The following is a 16213-nucleotide window of genomic DNA, read 5'->3' as shown; positions in this document are numbered from 1 at the left end:
ACCCAGCCCAAGGTTGGGTACTAGAGACACAAAGAGGCCCTTTAGAGAGTTCACAGTGGGGAATTCTGACTCAGACCCAGAAAGTAACAAGCCAGTGCTATCAGTATTGAGACAGAAGGAGCCCAGGAGCTGTGGGACCTGTAGGAGGCTTCTGATTCAGCTTGGAGTCAGGTTAGGGAATATTTCCTGGAGGAGGTGACACTGAACAAGAAGTAGGAGCTCACCAGGAGGAATTAAGGAAGGGTACTCTGAGCACAGCGAATAGATGTACAAAGACCCAGAGGAATAAAAGGCTTGCCTTTCCTTCTGGAAAATTCTGCTGGTCAAAGGGGGGCAGGTCTAGGAGGGTTTTTTCCTGAATTTTCTCTTTCAGTGATGTGAGAAGATGAGTAATCACTGATTGGCAGAGAGAAGTGGGGATAAAAGTACAAGTGAAGGAAGCACAGGAGCAAAGATAGGGCAGAACAGGAGTTAACTGAGGCATCTGAGCTAACCAGAATGGGAGGGTATTTGGGAAGCATGGATGAAGCAGGGCTCCTACACATGTGGGTGGAGGCCTCTGGAGCCTAAGCAAGGGTCCTATCAGGCCTCATTCTGTCTTATGGGCAGCAGCTTCCCAGCATGAGCTTTAGTGTCAACCTGGCCTGCCTAGCTATTGGACTCCCACCCCACCCTCCCTCCCAACTGATTCCTTTGGGCCCCTCTTGTAAAGCCATTTCCAACTCAGCCCCACCTCTCCTCCACCACTTATAAGTTTCTCATCCTTACCTCTATCACCCCCTACCACACCACTCTCCTTCTCTGAAGGCTCCCCTGACTCCAAGGACCTACTTGGGGAGGTAGGTCACTCCTCTGTGCTGCTATGGAGGTGAGTTGCAGGACTGGACTGAATAAACTGTGGGCAGACCTGGCTTATGTAGGGCCTTGTAGACAATGAGAAGGAGCTTAACACCAAGAGCAGTTTTTCAATTTAGAAAATGGAGAATAAAGTGGAGGAAGTGAGAGTAGAAGCCGGTGAAGAGGCTGTGGCAGTGCCCACACAAGTTGTGGAGTGGTGGCTTGGAACACGGTCCTCGTGGTGGTGGTAGAAGACAGGTCAAAAGAGGATCTCATCCTCTCTCAGGCCTCCTCCTTCCCTCAGGATTCTGCCCATGCTGGTTCTTGCTCTTCCTCTCCTTCAGGATGAGCAGGGGCTCCTCACACCACAGACTCATTCCAGGCTTCCAGAACACCTTCTGGGATTGTTTTGACTCCACACTGCACACCTCTTTTCAAAGAACAAGCTTGTGAAGAGCAGAGGCCAGAGGAACCCTCATTGTGAGCCCAGTTTCTGCAGCTCCAGGTCACCTCAGGAACCTGAATTTAGACTCCCCTCAAGTAGAAGCTCCCCACCTTCTGCAACAGGCTCCCCTCAGATGGACCAGAGAGGGAGAGGACAGAGCACTTAGTTTGAGCTGTGTCTTGAAGGCTAAGGTGGTAGTACAGCAGAGGAAGGAGGAGGTGAGATGGTCAGGAGCCTGGAAGCTGGAAGAACCTGGGGATGGGGGCGGACTGGCTGGGTGGTGGGAGCACAATGCACCACCACCTCACAGAGCCCGTATGGACCAAGATAGGAGGAGCAGGCAGGGCTAGGAGTGTCAGCCCGGGAGGACAGAGAAAAGCTGTGTATTCTAGCAGATCTCAGGACCTGAACGCAATGGAAAGCTCAGCGCCACCCCTGGGAAATGAGTGTTTGTAAGGAGAAAGATTGAGTCCTTCGGGGCGGACTTCAGCCCCGCACATCCTGTCTTGGGGATCAGCTTTTGGAGGCCTCCACCCCAGCCAAGGGGCCACAGGAAGAAAAGAAGGAGCTTAGCACAAATATAAATACCTTTAATGAAAGCTGAGCACGCTCCGCAGAGCCCCGACGGTAACTGCCAGAGCAGGGCTGGAGGCAGACGCGCAGCTACCCAACCCGCTGGCTAGGCCAGAGACCCCAAGAGGCAGGTGAGCGCCAGAGCAGTGGCCAAGAGCGCGGGGGTGGGCGTCGGGGTGGGCACGGGTGCTGTGGCCCGCAGTGTCTCGTGGTTGGTCTCTGGGCCCACGCCACGCTCCTGGACATGCACAGGGGCACCGCACAGAGCATGCAAGTTATCTGGGTTTGGGGCCCGGCGAGCTTCTTGCTGTAGTGACTCCCACACAGCAGCTGCCTCCTCCGGACAGGCCGACAGGACTCTCCAGGCGCAGGTGTGGAAGTCATTCCAAGATCTGTTAAGGGCGTAGGGTTAGGGGAATTAGGTGGGGTGACGAGGCTTTGGAATGGGAAGGAAGAGGTTAAGGTCCCTGGCACCTGTAACCTGCCCATACCTGCAGACGGTCTCCAACTTGCCTCCGTGGCCCATGCCGTCCCCTAAGCGGATGAGACACTCGGCAAAGCCCTGGTATATGGTGTCACAGCGGCCTGGGCCCGCTGTGGCTGCTGCCAGGGGAGATACAAGGTCTGGGGGTGGGGATGGAGAATGGTTGATTGGATGAGCTGGGTCCACCCCCCAAACCCCAGGGGCTTCTTTACCTGGGTGCGCTCTGGGGACATGACTCAGCGTGAAAGTGGCACCCCAGGGAATTAAGGGGCATGTCTGGGGATCACCTGCTTCAGCTCCCTTCTAGGAGGGCCCCCAACATGATACGTGCAGGGGTCGGGGGGTGGGAGTGTCACTCCCAGGGATGCACTCTTTCTCCCAGCTTCTGGAGCCCCAGGTAGGGAAGGTCCAAGTGAAGGAGTCAGGATACGGTGAAGCAGAGGCAGGGTCTGGGGCCATGGGGCCCCTGGCATCTCCAGTCTCTCTGCAGCCTGCACAAGCTTTGCTTGGCCTTCCTATCCCCTTCCTAAAGAAAAGTGTTTTGGGATGAATAGGGCAGGATAGACAGGGTCGAGATCCAGGCCAGATCCTAACAGAGGACCTCGGGGATCCCACAGCTGGTCTAGGAGTCCAGCGAGGGGGCACATCTCCCTTTATCAGAATGGGGGCTGCAGAATTTCAGGGTCCTTCCCCCGCAACTAGGGCTCAGTTCATGCCCCCCTCACTTACCATCCTTAAGTCACTGGCACACATTAACCCCTCCCTGGAGGCCTGGTACCTTCTCTTTACCCTGGCTCCCAGCACTCAGGAAGGCTGTGCCTCAGCTCCCGACGTCGTATACCCAGTCTGGCGAGAGGGTGTGCAGCCCGGGCCAGATTCAGCACACCTCTACTCACCGAGTGGTGGCGGCAGCAGCAGCAGCAGCAGCAGCCCCAGCACACGGGGCGGTTGCTGGTGGTGGCGACAGCAGCAGCAGCAGCAGCAGCAGCACATCATCTCCAGCTGAGAGCCTAGTGCCAGAGCTCGCAGCTTGGAGTGTAACCCTTCGGCCCAGCCTCCAGAAGGAGGGGCTGTGATTGGATAGGAGCCCGAGGCGGGGCTTCAAAGCAAGCCCTTGGCCCCGCCCCCAATACCCAGATTGGCAAGAGAGTGGAGGGACCCCAGAAAGAAGAGCCCAGGGCAGCCAGCAATGACGAGCTGACCCCCACGGCCCTTGCCCGAGAAAATGGAGAGGAGAGATCTGGGAAGGCAGTTGTGCAGATGAGGGTGGGTGTCCAGGCCCCTGGGGCAGGTTGGCCTAGACAGAGCTCCACACAGGGAGAAGAGAGGAGGCAGGGAACAGAGAGCAATTAAAGTCACACCAAAGACACACCAAAAGCACACATTTACTCGATTTTATTCCAAAAGCATTTAATTGAATTTCTCAATGTTTTTCAAAAACAAAAAGATCCAAATTGGAGGTAAAAAGGAACATGGAAAATTCAACCTCAAGCGGTGTCACAATCTCAGGGTCATGCTCCAGGCATGGCAGAACCCAAGAAGGCACAATACCCACCCTGGGCCCAGCCTAAGCCTGCTGGCTACCACAACCTGTAGACCACAGCCAATGCTGCCCCCCTCAAATATCCCAGAGGTCGGAGCCTGAGCAGGTAAAAGGCAGACATGACCCTGCTTTGGCCTAAGCCTGTCTGCTGGCCTCCAGTGCCATCCCACCTCTGGGAAAGGCAGGCTTAGCTAAGGGAGGCTGGGGGTCACAAGGCCATGCAGCATGAGGCTGAGACGCCGGGCCGCTTTGCCAAGTGAGTTATGTGGCTCAGCCTGCAGAAACTGGAAGAGCTTCTGGCGCACCTGGGCCATGACGGAGCCCATGTGGTCCCGAGTGATGGGGTCGCTGTGGTCCAGGTGCATCACAGCCTCTTCCAGGTAGCTGCAGGTGGAGGAAAGGGACACGCTACCGGTGGGTTCCAGAGGACGGGAGCGCCCCCTGGTGGCACTGAAGCCCAGAGGGTCAAGGGAGGCCAAGCCTGAGATGGGTGGGGGCAAAGGGGATTGGTAGGGTAAACTAGGGAAGTGAGTCAGGCAGGAGTGGAAGTCTCTGCTTTGAACTGCTCCCCCACCTTCACCCCGTCCTGTGTCCTGGCCTCCTGGTCCCTGCCTATGCCTACTCACCTGAGCTTGAGGTCAGTTCGAGTGCCAAGGTCAGAGGCCAGCTGCTGGATGAGAGAAAGGAGCACGGGCTGGGAGAGTGGGCAGGGTGGCTGCCCAAAAACCTGGCCTGGATCCACAGTTTCACACACGTAAAGCACCAGGTTCAGGTCAGCAGCTGTCAGGGCCTGGGTAGAGAATAGCATTTTATAGCTAATGTCAGGATAGAATGGCTGCTTGTCTGGGCTGTGTGGCCTGAGAGGGGATGACCACAGAGTAAGGTACTAAGGGGTCCAGAGAGAGCACTGTAGGGTTGTGTTACTACTCTAGGGGATCAAGAAACATTTCCTGAGGATGGTCATGAAGCAAGGAGGGTTGAGGGAGGAAGAAAGGGGTCCAGGGAAAGGGAAAAGCAGGGGAAATGGCCTGGAGGCCAAAGAGAACTAAGAACTCTCCACTAGTGCCAGACTGCGCAGAGCCTGATGGGTAGAGTGGAATGTACCCATGTGGAACAGTGTGTGGGCCTTGTCAGGAGACATCTGACCCTTACCTGGGCCTAACGCCTCACATACCTGCTGGAAGGCCTGATTGAGGTGGCCCTGCTGCAGCAGCTGCAGAATATGGGCTTGCTGGGCCTGGCAGTCGAGGTGGGCAGCAGGGACAGGAGTGCCAGCTGCTGAGCGCATGGCCTGCATGATGCTAGAGGTGACGGCAGCCTGCTGCTCCTTGAGTGCTACACTCACCTCACCCTTAACAATGCGTTGGACTTGTGCTAAAATTGACTCCTGCAGGCTGCAAAGGGAAGTGAGAGAGATGACGTAAACAGAGTCTGGTCTGGCCCTTTCCAAACCCACACCTTGCCCAGTGCCCTGCCCACATACCTGCCCACAGCCACGTGCAACTGGTGCTGCACCTCAGCCCGAACACTGCTGGACACAGTGGCTGCCATCTGCTCAGTGGCACCTTGCAGTGTGCTGACCAGGCCCCTTAGCTGAGCCAACACAGGCTCCCGCGCCTCCTGCTCTCGTGCCTTCCGGCTCTTCATGTGGCTCTCTAGCTGCTGCAAGTCTGAGAGGTGATCATGGGAGCCATGAGAGGGATAGTGAGGGAAAAGGGGACAGCTCCTCTCACAGTGGGACATACGACTCCACTCACATTCCTGTGTGCCCAGTCGGAAGCTATCATTGATCTGTTGGAACATGGCCTGGCAGCTCTTCTCAAAGGCAGGCAGCACCACACTCTGGAAGGCTTCACGGTAGGCAGCCTGCATTGGCCCCTGTAATGTGTCTGCAGCTGCTCGGGCAATGGCATCAGTCAAGTTCTGGGGGTAGAGGGAGGGGCCGAGTTGAAAGCCTGAGCCCAGCTGGCCTGACCAGGCCCACCAACCACCAACCTCCCTCATCTTGGGCCCAATAGCACCTTGGACTTTAGCAGCTTGGAGATATTCTCTTTCATGCTACCCTCCACGGCTGTGAGCTTGGTGGCCACTGAGTTGCTCAGTTGGCCTGCCACGGGCTCCAGACTCCTAGAGACACCTGGGACAGGTGAGGAAGGAGAGGTGGAGCCATGAGAGGTAACTTGACAGGTTACCTCCCCACTCCCACCTTGTCCTCCCAGAAGAAGTCTCCATATAAAACTCACACGGAGGTACCGTCTTCTTGATCTCATCTCGTATGCTCCGCTCCAACCGCCCAGCCATAGCTGAAGACAGTGCCTGGGACAGCTGTTGTGTCAGCTGCTCCTGCAGCTGCCCACCCCGCTGCTGCCCCTCGGCCAATGCCCGCTCCAGCCGCCGCTCTGCATTGTAGCTAAGGAATAGGCCTGGAGATCCCATGTCCCTTCCTGGGCCAAGAATGCTGTGGCTTCCCCTACCACTACGCCATGCTGTGCCACCACCCACAAGGATACGCTCCTGCTCGTGTCGTGACTCTAGAGCACGTTCTACATGGCCCATGACAGTGCTCTGCAGGCCCTCAAGTTGGGTGCACAGTCGCTGCAGCAGCTCTTCTTGGCTGTGCCGCAGCTCTGCCAGCTCTCTCTGCTGTTGCCAAATTAATGCTGGCCAGTCCTCAGGAAGCTCTGCCACCTGCCAGTAGCACTAACAGTCACATGATGCCTGCTCCACCCATCCCCACACACCAGACCAGGGAATGGCCCAGAGCCCTTCTCCACCTTACAGGGAGGAGTCCCAGAAATAGAAAGGGTGTTTGCTTACTTACCTGGTGCTCCATGAGCCGAGATCCCATGGCTGAATCCCTGCCATAGGTGAGAAGCACCTCAGGCCATGTTAGGCAGGCAGGCTGGGGACCACCCCGCCCCCCCAGCCTCAGCACCCCCCTACCCATCATCCTTCTTGCCCTTCCTCTTGAGCTTGGGTGAGGCCCGAGGGGATCCCTTGGTCTTCCAGTCCTTGGCAGGCAGCCGTGGAGTGGGGACTTTGGTGCCAAAGCCCCCTGCAGCAGAGGCAAGGCTGGCTACCTCATCGTCGTGGTCACTGTGGGAAGGGGAAGTAGAGGAATAAGTGCCTACTCACTTGCTGGCCCACCCTCGTGAGAGGAACAGTGTGGGGTGGCACCCACCTTTGCTCAGCGCTGACGTCCTGGCTGTCATGTTGCTGCAGCAGGTGATAAGGTGGTCGGTGGAAGGCCAGGCTCTTGTGCTTTTCCTGGAGGCCATTCCTGGGGCTGGGGAGACAGGCTGACTCAGCAGTGGATGACTCTATCTGAAGTCCCTACCATGAGCACACTTTCCCCCTCCCAAGCTCCTCACCTCTCTGCCAGGCTGCTGCAGGTCTCACGAGTAATGTCTGGTGCTGTAGGCCAGACCTGACTGTCAGGGGCTGTGGCCTCCTGGGTCAAGGCCGCCTCCAGGAGTGAAGGGGTACTATGCCGATCCCCATCCCCAGGGCTTCCATCTAGGCCAAGCTGGGAGCCAAGCTCAGGCCCTGGTCGGGGCCGTGGGGACAGCAGGTGCAGTGCTGAGGCAGCTGAAGCCATACTGTCTGGCTCAAGGCCCTCAGGAGCAGAGGAGCCAAAGCCACGGGACAGGGCCTCAGATGCAATCTCAGGGATGTCCTGGGACAGGGCAGTCGAAGCTGAGGAGATAACATCCGGCGAGCGAGTGCGGCTAGGGGAAGCCTGGGTTAGCCCCAGGGGCTCCACTTCCTGCAGCTCCAGGGATAGTGCAGCAGCAGCAGCAGGCACCTGAGGTAGGCCAAAGATGGGGACTTAGGTAGTAGGAAGCAGGGTAGGGGAAGCACAGAGATGAGGCACTGGTGTTTGTAGTGATGAGAGATGGGACAGTAGGGAAGAAGGATGCAGGTAAAAAATGGCCACAGCCCAAGAGGAGAGGAAGTGGGGATGGAGAGGCTGAGAAGCTGCCTTCCAGGGAATATGGGAGGATGAGATGACCTCAGGGGAAACATGGACCACCTGAGGCAGAGCAGGACCAGCAGACAGGGTGCTATGGGAGGAAACTGCTGCCAACCTTCCTGCTGCCATATACCTGCTACTCTGCACTTCACACACACCTATACACACACCTGCCCAGGTCCTTTGGAAGTCAATTTGTCAGCTGGACCTGGGATCAGGCCGGGCAGGAGGCTGCGTGGGCTTGCCTGCAGGCTACTGCTGCTGCTCACTGTCAGACTGCCATCCAGCTGCAGCTTGGGGCTCAAGGTCAGCTCCTCAGGTGGCCTGGTGGCAGGAAGGCTGAGGAGTAAGCACCCAAAGCTTGGCATCACTTGGAACCAGCCGCTGCCATCCCCCAACTCTGACCCTCACTTCACCTGGGCAAGGAGGGGTCCACAGCTGAGGTACTGCTCATGGCAGACACAGCTGTAAGAGAGGAGCTGCTGCTGCTGCTGCTGCTGCTGCTGCTGCTGCTGCTACTACTGGGGGATGCAGTGATCTGGGGAGATGCAGAGAATGAGGGTTTTGGCCTGTGGGTGGGGCATTCCCAGGCCCCCTGCCCTGAGCCTCACACCCCTCCCCCAGCACACCTGCTGCAGGGAGGCGCTAGGTGTCATGAAGGCGTCAGGTGTCATCAGCTTGGGCTTGGTCTCACTGCTCAGACTGAGGAAGTCAGCAGGTGCAGGCAGCTCCACAATGCGTCGGAGGTCAGGCTGGGAGCCATGAGCAGCTGAAGCCAGGCTCTCGGAGCCCAGTTCAGGCCGAGACTCTCCAAATGCTACGGGGAAAAAGTTGCCATTTGAGTCACATCTCAGACCTCAGTCAGTTTAACCTACTTCCCTCTCACCTCTCACTCACCAAAGTCCTCATGGGCAGGGTGGGTGGGGAGTGGGGCCACCACATCAGGGTTCAGCTGTGGCTGGAAACGGATCTGCACATCCTGCAATGCCCTACAGGAAGATAAGGGGAGAATAGGAGAGGGCTCCAAGGGGCTAGAGTCAGTACAGTGGGGAGGGGCACAGAGAGGGCACAGATGGATCTCCCCAGTACACTCACTTAGTATGCACACAAAAAAGCTTGATGAGCACACCAGCTGCAGACTCCATGGCACTGGCTCCGTGGGTCCCATCTGCAAGGATAGTGTGGACAACTAAGCCCCTGGCCCTCTGTGCCTCAGCACTCCCCTACATATGAACATATATCCCCAACCCTGAGCAGCTCACCAGCCCCTAGGCTGTCATTCTCCTCCTCAGCAGGCAGCACCTCAGTGTGCCGCAGCCGGCAGCGACTCACAACCTGGATACCGAAGCTCAGCACAGGGTGGGTGAGCAAGAACTCAGAGATGGAGCTGAAGCAGGCACGGCCCTCCTCCTGGTTCTGCAGCAGCTCCATCACATAGAGGACCTGCACAGGCAGTGCATTCACAGCTAAGCTCAGAGGCTGTGAGGGCTATGGATGTGCCACACACCCTGCCCTCCCTGATGATACCAGCTCTGCCCAGGGTGCCCCCCTGCAGCCTACCTTCCGTTGCACATCGCTGAGAATCAAGTATTCTGCTGAGAGATCCAGGCAAACCTTGAGGCTGGGGGGCACATTCACTGAGCTGAAGATATCCGGGGAGAAGCTAGGGGCCGCAAGGCAGGATGAATGACACTGAGAGGGTGAAAAGCATCCACATCCCCAACCCTGCCACTCCTTCCCAGCCCCCTCACCCCTGCCTACCGAATGGTCTGCAGGCAGGTCCAGGATACTGTGCACCACATCTTTAGCTCCCGATTCTGGTCAGCGCCAGTAATGAGGAACCTCCAGAAAGGGACCCTGCAAAGCAGTAAGGCACTGAGTGGCTGGCTGGGTCCCCTGCTGGGAACCCAAGATCCAGCCCACCACCTGCCTGCCTGCCCACTCACTCACTCAGGGTCCTGTTTCTTGTGGTTGTCACAGAACAGGAGGCAGGAGAGGGGTCGCCCATCATGTGGCTTCCACTCATGCAGACACCTGCAGGCAGGCAGATGAGGGGCCTGAGTGGGTGATATGGTCCCTTACCTGGCGGGTGGGGAATGTGTCCCAGTCTCTCAGGCCCTGGCTTACCTTGGCTCATCCTGGCCCTCAATGTAGATCTGCCAGAACTTGACAAAACCATCATGGCTTGCGGTAGCTAGGACAGTCCCATCAGGGGAGAGGGCTCCTTCACTTAGGCGCTGGGAAGAAACCAAAGAGCCTTGTTTTGCCACTTGACTAGAGGTAGGAGCTAGCCCTTCTCAGATGGGGATGGTAGTAAGCTGGGCTGACCAACAGTGAATCCACACTCTTGTGTGAAAGAATGAATGAATGAATGGGTGGTCGTAGAGACGACGAGATCCGGGAGGTGCAGCCCGGTTAGGTGTGAGGTGCACAGGTGAGGGTCACTTTGTGCTCAGAGTCCCCATGGGCAGAGTGCCAGTAAAGCTGCCTGGGCAACTATGGGTACGGGGAATAGATGTGGGACATAAAGAAGAGGGGAAGGCAGGGGAGGCAATCAGTTGTGGGCTTACCGTGCTATGGCCTTTTACCACGATGAAGCCCTGCTTGATCTGGCTGACATCCACAGGCCAGGTGTTGTGACTGGAGCGCAGCATGTCCAGGTCCCACACCTCAGCCTGGAGGGTACAGGGAGGTGAGTATTCAGCCCATGCCCACACCACGGTTGTTCTGTCCTCTCCTCTCCCCCCAGGACCAGCCCGCTCACCCGGTCCTCATGCAAGAGGGCCACTGTTGGGCTGCCCTCCTCACAGCAGTCCTCACTCTCCTCGAGGATGAAGGGGCACCAGATGATCCTACGGAAGTGGTTCAGTGGTGTGCCCTCTGGCTGCCGGATATGGACCAAAATCTCTTCTCTGAGCAGGGCGTTAAGGGCTAGACAGGTGGATGATGACGTGTGTCTGGCAGCCTGAGCTCTGCCCACCTTTCATCAGTCTCCCATCCCACCCTACGGGAAAGGATACTGAATTTTGCCATTAACCAGAGCCAAGCGCCACACAAACAGGTTGCCTGCCTCATCCAGGCAGGCCAGCTGTGGGGAGTTGAGGTGTGCAAAGGCGAGATCAGCTACACTGCCTGTGAAGCCCTTGAGCAGGGTCCGCTCTGAAGTGCTGACACTGATCACCCGCACCATTGCTGAGCCATTGTTGGCAGCTGGAATCAGGAGAGCGGTAGGCCATGAGTGAATATCCAGGATGAGGAAGAAGCAGAGAAGCCCTGCACTTGCCTGTCTGATACCACTAGAGTTTCCAGCTCAGTTTTCCCACTTGGCCCCCAAGGTTTGGCAGAGGTGAGACAGCACAGACAAGTCTTCCATTATACTCATAAGCTCTGAGTGGGCTGAGTGGCCTGACACTGGATCTGCATCTCTCAGACTTCTAGCACATCTCCCTCCTCCCTCCTGCCATACTCACCCCGAATGGCATAGGCCAAGAAAGAATTGGACACAGCAATCAGGTTGCCATAGTAGTATTTCTGCTCCCAGTCATACTTGGCAACAGGCTGGATTTTCACCTGGGAAGCAAGGGTGAGGAAGGTCATAGAAGCTGAGGGCTGGGACAGCTTTCCTGGAGCCTAGGTGGCCCCCAGCCTCCCTGGGAACAGCAGAGGCCACATGTGTGAGCCCAGCTACCCATTCACAACTCTTGGGACCAGGCTCCCACTGAGACTTGACAGCCAACCCTGGCTTCCTGAGACTGAGGCACACTACCTGTCTATCAAATGGTCCCCATAGGAACTGGCAGCATGGGAGGGGAGAGGGAGAGGCTGAGTGTGCCCCCTTCCACCATACATGCCACAACATCCTGGTGCCCACCTTGTTGCTCCCCCGTGCCTTGCTAGAGATGCTAGAGTCACTGCTGGCCACAATCTCCACCTCCTTGGCCAAAATCCCGATGCAGGTAGAGCTGTCGTCTCCTGAAAGGCAGCTAGGGGGAGGGGTACACAAGCTTGACTCTTGTTCACCCAAAGTCTCAATGGGCAGGGTTGGGAGGAGAAGAGAATACAGCTACTCTGGTGAAGCTGTCACATCCCAGATGGCCAGCTCTGCCTGGTCCATTGGTCCCCAAACCCACAGCTCCCCTTGCTTACCTCCCTCCTTGTGAATAGGCTTACTTCCATGCTAAACCAGGAGCCCAAACTTCAGATCCGGGCCAAACTCCTGAGCATGTCCTTGCCCCTCATCCTAGTGCAAACTCAATGTGGTTGTGCTCCACCCCAGGTCATCTAGTGGGGAAGCAGCAGAGGCTCCTCTCTCCCCCATCTCATGCCTTCAGCTAGCAGATGCCCCAAAGACCCCATCATCATCACTGACATCTCCCAGACACTCACATGACCTGCTTTTCCTGCAGATTAATAGGTGGCATGGCCCGGAGACCAGGCTTGTTTGTTGAAGTACCATCACCTGAGCAGAGGGGGTCTGGGACCAGGAGCCCGTTGAGGTCCCCATTGTAGGCATTAGATGGCCGCTGGCTCTCTGCACTGGGGCCTGGGGACAGAAAGGGCCACAGTGATGAGGTTGTTCTGCCTGCCCACTGGCCTGTCCTCCTGCAGAGCTTCATTCAAGAACCATGGGGTGCTCTAGGAACATTCAACTGAGCGCAGTATGTCAGTGGGGAGGAGGGCCCTTTGTTCATCTCTCCAGAAACACTAATGGTAAACCCAGTATATGCCAAGACCAAAGATGAACACAAGGCTCTTCTACCTGGGGGAGGGAGACAAGCCATCAAGGATCCTCTGAGACCAATTAATACTCAGGCTCAGGTCAGTACAGAGGAACCCTGTTTACTTGAGGGAGAGAATGGGAAGAATTAGGACAGATTTCTTAGAGGAGGCACCATCACAGCCAGTGTGGCCAGAATACATAAACATGGGAAGGATGGAGGGAAAACAAGGCTGTAGAGGTTTTAGGCATGGGGCTCGGGTGCTAAGATTCTCCCTGTGGCAATGAGAGCCACAAAAGAATTCTAAATGAGAAGGTGATAGGGACTGCTCTGCCCAGAGGATTGACTGCTCTAAGGCAGCATGTAGGATAGTTGAGAATCTAGGTGAGAGATACCGGGGCCTAGACCAAGGGAGTGGCAGGGGTTGGAGAAGAGAGAATGGGCTCCTAAGGAATGGAAGGACACTGGTGAGATGTGGGAGTAAGAAAGGAAGGAGCCTGCCCCACACAGAAATGGCTCAGAAGAAGCCACCTTGGGCAGGAAAACTCAGGAGAAATGGACATGAAGGAGCTGGATAAAGAGGAGAGAAATAAAGAGGAGGAGCTGGGGTAGGGTGCAGAGCCAGGAAAGACAGTACTTTAGTTGTTTGCCATTGACTGAGTTTCAAGCATCCTTAGAGGCTCAGACACCACTCCAAAACTCCCAGGTGGCAAGGAGACTAGGGGTCCACATTCAGGAACATAGCAAGTTTCGAGTCACATAACTGCTGAGGTCTGACATGGTCCTCCAGTGACAGGAGACAAGCAAGAGCTACTTGGCAAACAGGGGCATCAAGTGCCAATCAATAAACAAGGAGTTAAGAGGAAAGCCTCCAGGCCACTTCACTTGGACCAGAGCCGCCTTAGCTGCTCAGGGGTAAGCTGACCACTTTCCCTCCCAGGCAGGCTACCATGAGGACAAACAAACAAGCTGCACAAGGTTGGCCATGCCAGGTTCTACCAAACCTTTGTGGAGTCTAGTCTGCAGAGCAGCTGATGACCATAAGAGGCCCAAGCCAAGCTCATGAGAAAAGGGAGCACACACTCAAGGCCTGGGGCAAAGGACTCAGTAGTTTCAGGCAGCAGATGGATTTTCTCAGGGAGCAGGGAGTAGCAACCAACCCAGAGTGAACACCAGTGCCTGCTTCCAAAAGCAGCCAGTTTGGGTCTCCCAGCAGGTTTAAGAGCAGGGTCTGAATTAAGACCAATTATCAGCTCTGGCCACTGCACACCCACACCACCATCACCAGCCAGTCTTTCAACCACTACAACTTTTCAATGGTCCCTGAACCTGCCAGGAAACTTTGGTACCTTCACATGTGCTATTTCCTCTTTGTAGAATGCCTTTCCTGACACCCAAACCTCTATTCATATTACAAGACCTAGTCTAAACATTGTCTCCTTTCTCTTGAATCTGTTCTCAGGCACTCCCCAGCCCCCTCCCCACCGACCCTAACCCCATCACAATATCAAAACACTCCTCTCTTTCAATGACAACAGCATTATATTACAACCTTGTAATATAATGGATGTCCTGGGGGCTCTTCGAGGGAACAGCTCTGAGGTATTAGTGCATGCCCAAGTAAAGTTTAAATGGAATGGAAATAAACTAGGGCTTGAGACGTTTGTAGCTTAATCCAATCAGAGCTGTGCAGTCTGTGATTTGCCTTAAACCCAGAAAGATTATGGAATTGGGGCTGGTCACACTCCTCCTGAAAATCAGTTTCAGAACAGCAGGCCTGGAGTCTGTATTCCAGAAGGAAGGACAAGTTGCAAAGGGGGATCGGTGGTTCCTCAGCACAGTGCCTGGGTCTAGACCCAGAACTTGGCATACAGAGCCCAGACCAGGCCTCTGAACTATATGGCAAAAGGGTAGGGAACCCTGGCCAGTCCTAGGAACACTAGAGACATTGGGGCCAGGACACCAGGGGCGCCCTGCAGAGTCAGAGAAGGGGCCTCACCTTCAGCTGAGACGCTGAAGGACGAGGCAGAACGGCCCAGCTCCAGGATGGGGAGGGATCGCACCTGGGGGTCTACGCCCTTCGGTGAGCACACAGGGAATTACCCCTTCCACCTTCGTCTGCCCTCACCAGCCAGGAGGATGCAGAGCCGGTCCTGAGGGACCTGCGGGCCCCGAGGACTGCCCAGGCCCGCGCCGTCCTACTGCCCGCTCGCTGAGGACCCAGCCTCACTGTCCCGGCTCACCCCCAGCGGGTCGGTCCAGCTTGAGGATGTCCCGCAGGTGCTGCGTGGCGTCCTCGATGTCGATGCTCGCGCAGGAGGAGGCCATGGGCCCAGCCGCGGGGACCCCGTCAGCGCCGCGTTAGTTTTCCTGTCGTCGCGCACCGTCCAGCCTCACACAGCCCCGCCGGGGCCAGACAGCCGGGCGCCGGTCACTACACTCGGTCCACCCGCGGCCCGCAAACCGCCGCCCGCGCTGCGTCCCTGAGCCCCGCCAACCCCACCAACCGCCTCCACTTCCGGCCCGTCCGAGCTCGGCTCCCGGAACCTGCGCCCGGCGAAGAAGAAAGGTTCCGGTCTGGAGGCGGACGCCTCGCCTCTCCTGGAGCCGGTCTTCCTCGGCCGGTCAGCCCCTGTGCCAACCGGGTCCGAGGGAGTTCCGCGGGGTTGAGTTAGAGCAAATGTCCACACACTGGGCCGCCCAAAGCCCTACCCGCCTCAGGATATCCTGTCCGGTACATGTCCACTCCCAAAGCATGGACTTATAATGGGCCTAGGACAGGGTCAACTCAGCCACCCAGGCTGCAGTCCCTCAGAGCCCCCAGGAACAAGGAGAATTGGCAGAAGCTTCGGTTTCCCCTTTGGGAAATGGGTCGGTATAACCCAAGACCTGAGGGAACTGGCAAAGTCATAAGGCCCAGAAATTGCAAGGGTAGGAGAGATGGTCCCGCTACAAACAACACATTGTCCCCCAATGTCCCCCAGCATCCCGTTGCATCAGCCTGGCACCCTCAGGCAGGAAGAAAGAAACCAGATTACAAACACCTCTTTATTGCAGACATTTCAGGCACAAGTACATGGAAGAAGCTGTATTGCAGATTTTATACAGGGTGGTTTAAGAGGCAGCTGGCATCTGCCTCTCTCCCCTACCCCTACCCCCCAAATACACAGCAGCCCAGAAATCAGTTCCATTGAAATCTCCTGAGTATGCTGTCCTCAAACAGCACATCATCCAGCCCTGTGCCCAGCGTAGCCAGGCAACTGGTGGGGGTCCGAAGTCCTCAGCCTCCTTCATAGAGCAGGAGGGAAGGCAGGGGTACAGGTCAGGCATAGCTGTGGTGCCCTCACCAATCCTAAAACCCCTAACAGGGCACCAGCCCAAGTCCTGGGTTTGGTTCTAGCCTGCAGTTGCTACCTTGCCACCAGGTTTACACCACCAGACTTCTCAGGGCCAAAGGGCTAGATTTGCACTGGGCAAGGCCTCTGTCTCTGAAACTGAGTAGAAACTGCCCCAATAGCTAAGACTTCCTGGGATCTGAAGACAGTGTGAAGGTGTGTCTGTGGTGAGGGAAGGAATAGAAGGCGGTGGCCTATAGATACCTTGCAGAGGTCTGAGGGGTAAGAAATCCTAGAGCACAAAT

The 16213-nt window shown here is 56.5% G+C and overlaps 2 protein-coding genes across 3 annotated transcripts; both read right to left on the bottom strand.

Moving 5' to 3' along the window:
• Positions 1 to 1961: 1961 nt before the first annotated feature.
• On the bottom strand, positions 1962 to 3577 carry NRN1L (neuritin 1 like). Its single transcript, XM_046683095.1, has 3 exons — positions 3256 to 3577; positions 2347 to 2469; positions 1962 to 2247 (listed from the first exon to the last, which is right to left on the bottom strand). The coding sequence occupies exons 1-3, from the start codon at positions 3333 to 3335 to the stop codon at positions 1962 to 1964; spliced, it is 489 nt and encodes a 162-aa protein (XP_046539051.1). The 5' UTR covers positions 3336 to 3577.
• A 142-nt stretch (positions 3578 to 3719) lies between these two features.
• EDC4 (enhancer of mRNA decapping 4) lies at positions 3720 to 15088 on the bottom strand. 2 transcript variants are annotated; one of them, XM_046683093.1, is made up of 29 exons: positions 14817 to 15088; positions 12242 to 12398; positions 11727 to 11838; positions 11326 to 11425; positions 10876 to 11065; positions 10620 to 10767; positions 10426 to 10530; positions 9983 to 10092; positions 9806 to 9889; positions 9617 to 9712; positions 9416 to 9518; positions 9118 to 9298; positions 8951 to 9023; positions 8753 to 8844; positions 8485 to 8672; positions 8272 to 8393; positions 8026 to 8194; positions 7254 to 7687; positions 7064 to 7168; positions 6826 to 6978; positions 6704 to 6740; positions 6393 to 6570; positions 6126 to 6281; positions 5904 to 6019; positions 5640 to 5805; positions 5366 to 5552; positions 5057 to 5276; positions 4509 to 4672; positions 3720 to 4266 (listed from the first exon to the last, which is right to left on the bottom strand). In XM_046683093.1, exons 1-29 carry the CDS (start codon positions 14899 to 14901, stop codon positions 4074 to 4076), a joined length of 4224 nt encoding a protein of 1407 aa, XP_046539049.1. In that variant the 5' UTR covers positions 14902 to 15088; the 3' UTR covers positions 3720 to 4073. The 2 variants fall into 2 exon arrangements, with proteins under 2 accessions (XP_046539049.1, XP_046539050.1); XM_046683094.1 differs by having other exon boundaries at positions 8026 to 8179.
• Positions 15089 to 16213: the final 1125 nt, after the last annotated feature.

This window comes from Equus quagga, chromosome 13, assembly GCF_021613505.1.
Source record: "Equus quagga isolate Etosha38 chromosome 13, UCLA_HA_Equagga_1.0, whole genome shotgun sequence".
In the NCBI taxonomy this organism is placed as follows: Eukaryota; Metazoa; Chordata; class Mammalia; order Perissodactyla; family Equidae; genus Equus; species Equus quagga.
Note: the sequence above shows the minus strand (reverse complement) of the source record. Positions and strands in the feature narration are given on the sequence as shown.

Excerpts from the sequence above, each read along its gene's own strand:
- NRN1L (XM_046683095.1), bottom strand. The coding sequence starts at position 3,335 with ATGATGTGCTGCTGCTGCTGCTGCTGCTGCTGTCGCCACCACCAGCAA. Across the intron at positions 2,470-3,255 it reads CTGGGGCTGCTGCTGCTGCT|TCCCCTGGCAGCAGCCACAG; the intron begins GCTGCTGCCGCC and ends AGACCTTGTATC. Across the intron at positions 2,248-2,346 it reads AAGTTGGAGACCGTCTGCAG|ATCTTGGAATGACTTCCACA; the intron begins GTATGGGCAGGT and ends CGCCCTTAACAG.
- EDC4 (XM_046683093.1), bottom strand. The coding sequence starts at position 14,901 with ATGGCCTCCTCCTGCGCGAGCATCGACATCGAGGACGCCACGCAGCAC. Across the intron at positions 9,713-9,805 it reads CACAAGAAACAGGACCCTGA|GGTCCCTTTCTGGAGGTTCC; the intron begins GTGAGTGAGTGG and ends ACTGCTTTGCAG. Across the intron at positions 5,277-5,365 it reads TTGCACGTGGCTGTGGGCAG|CCTGCAGGAGTCAATTTTAG; the intron begins GTATGTGGGCAG and ends TTCCCTTTGCAG.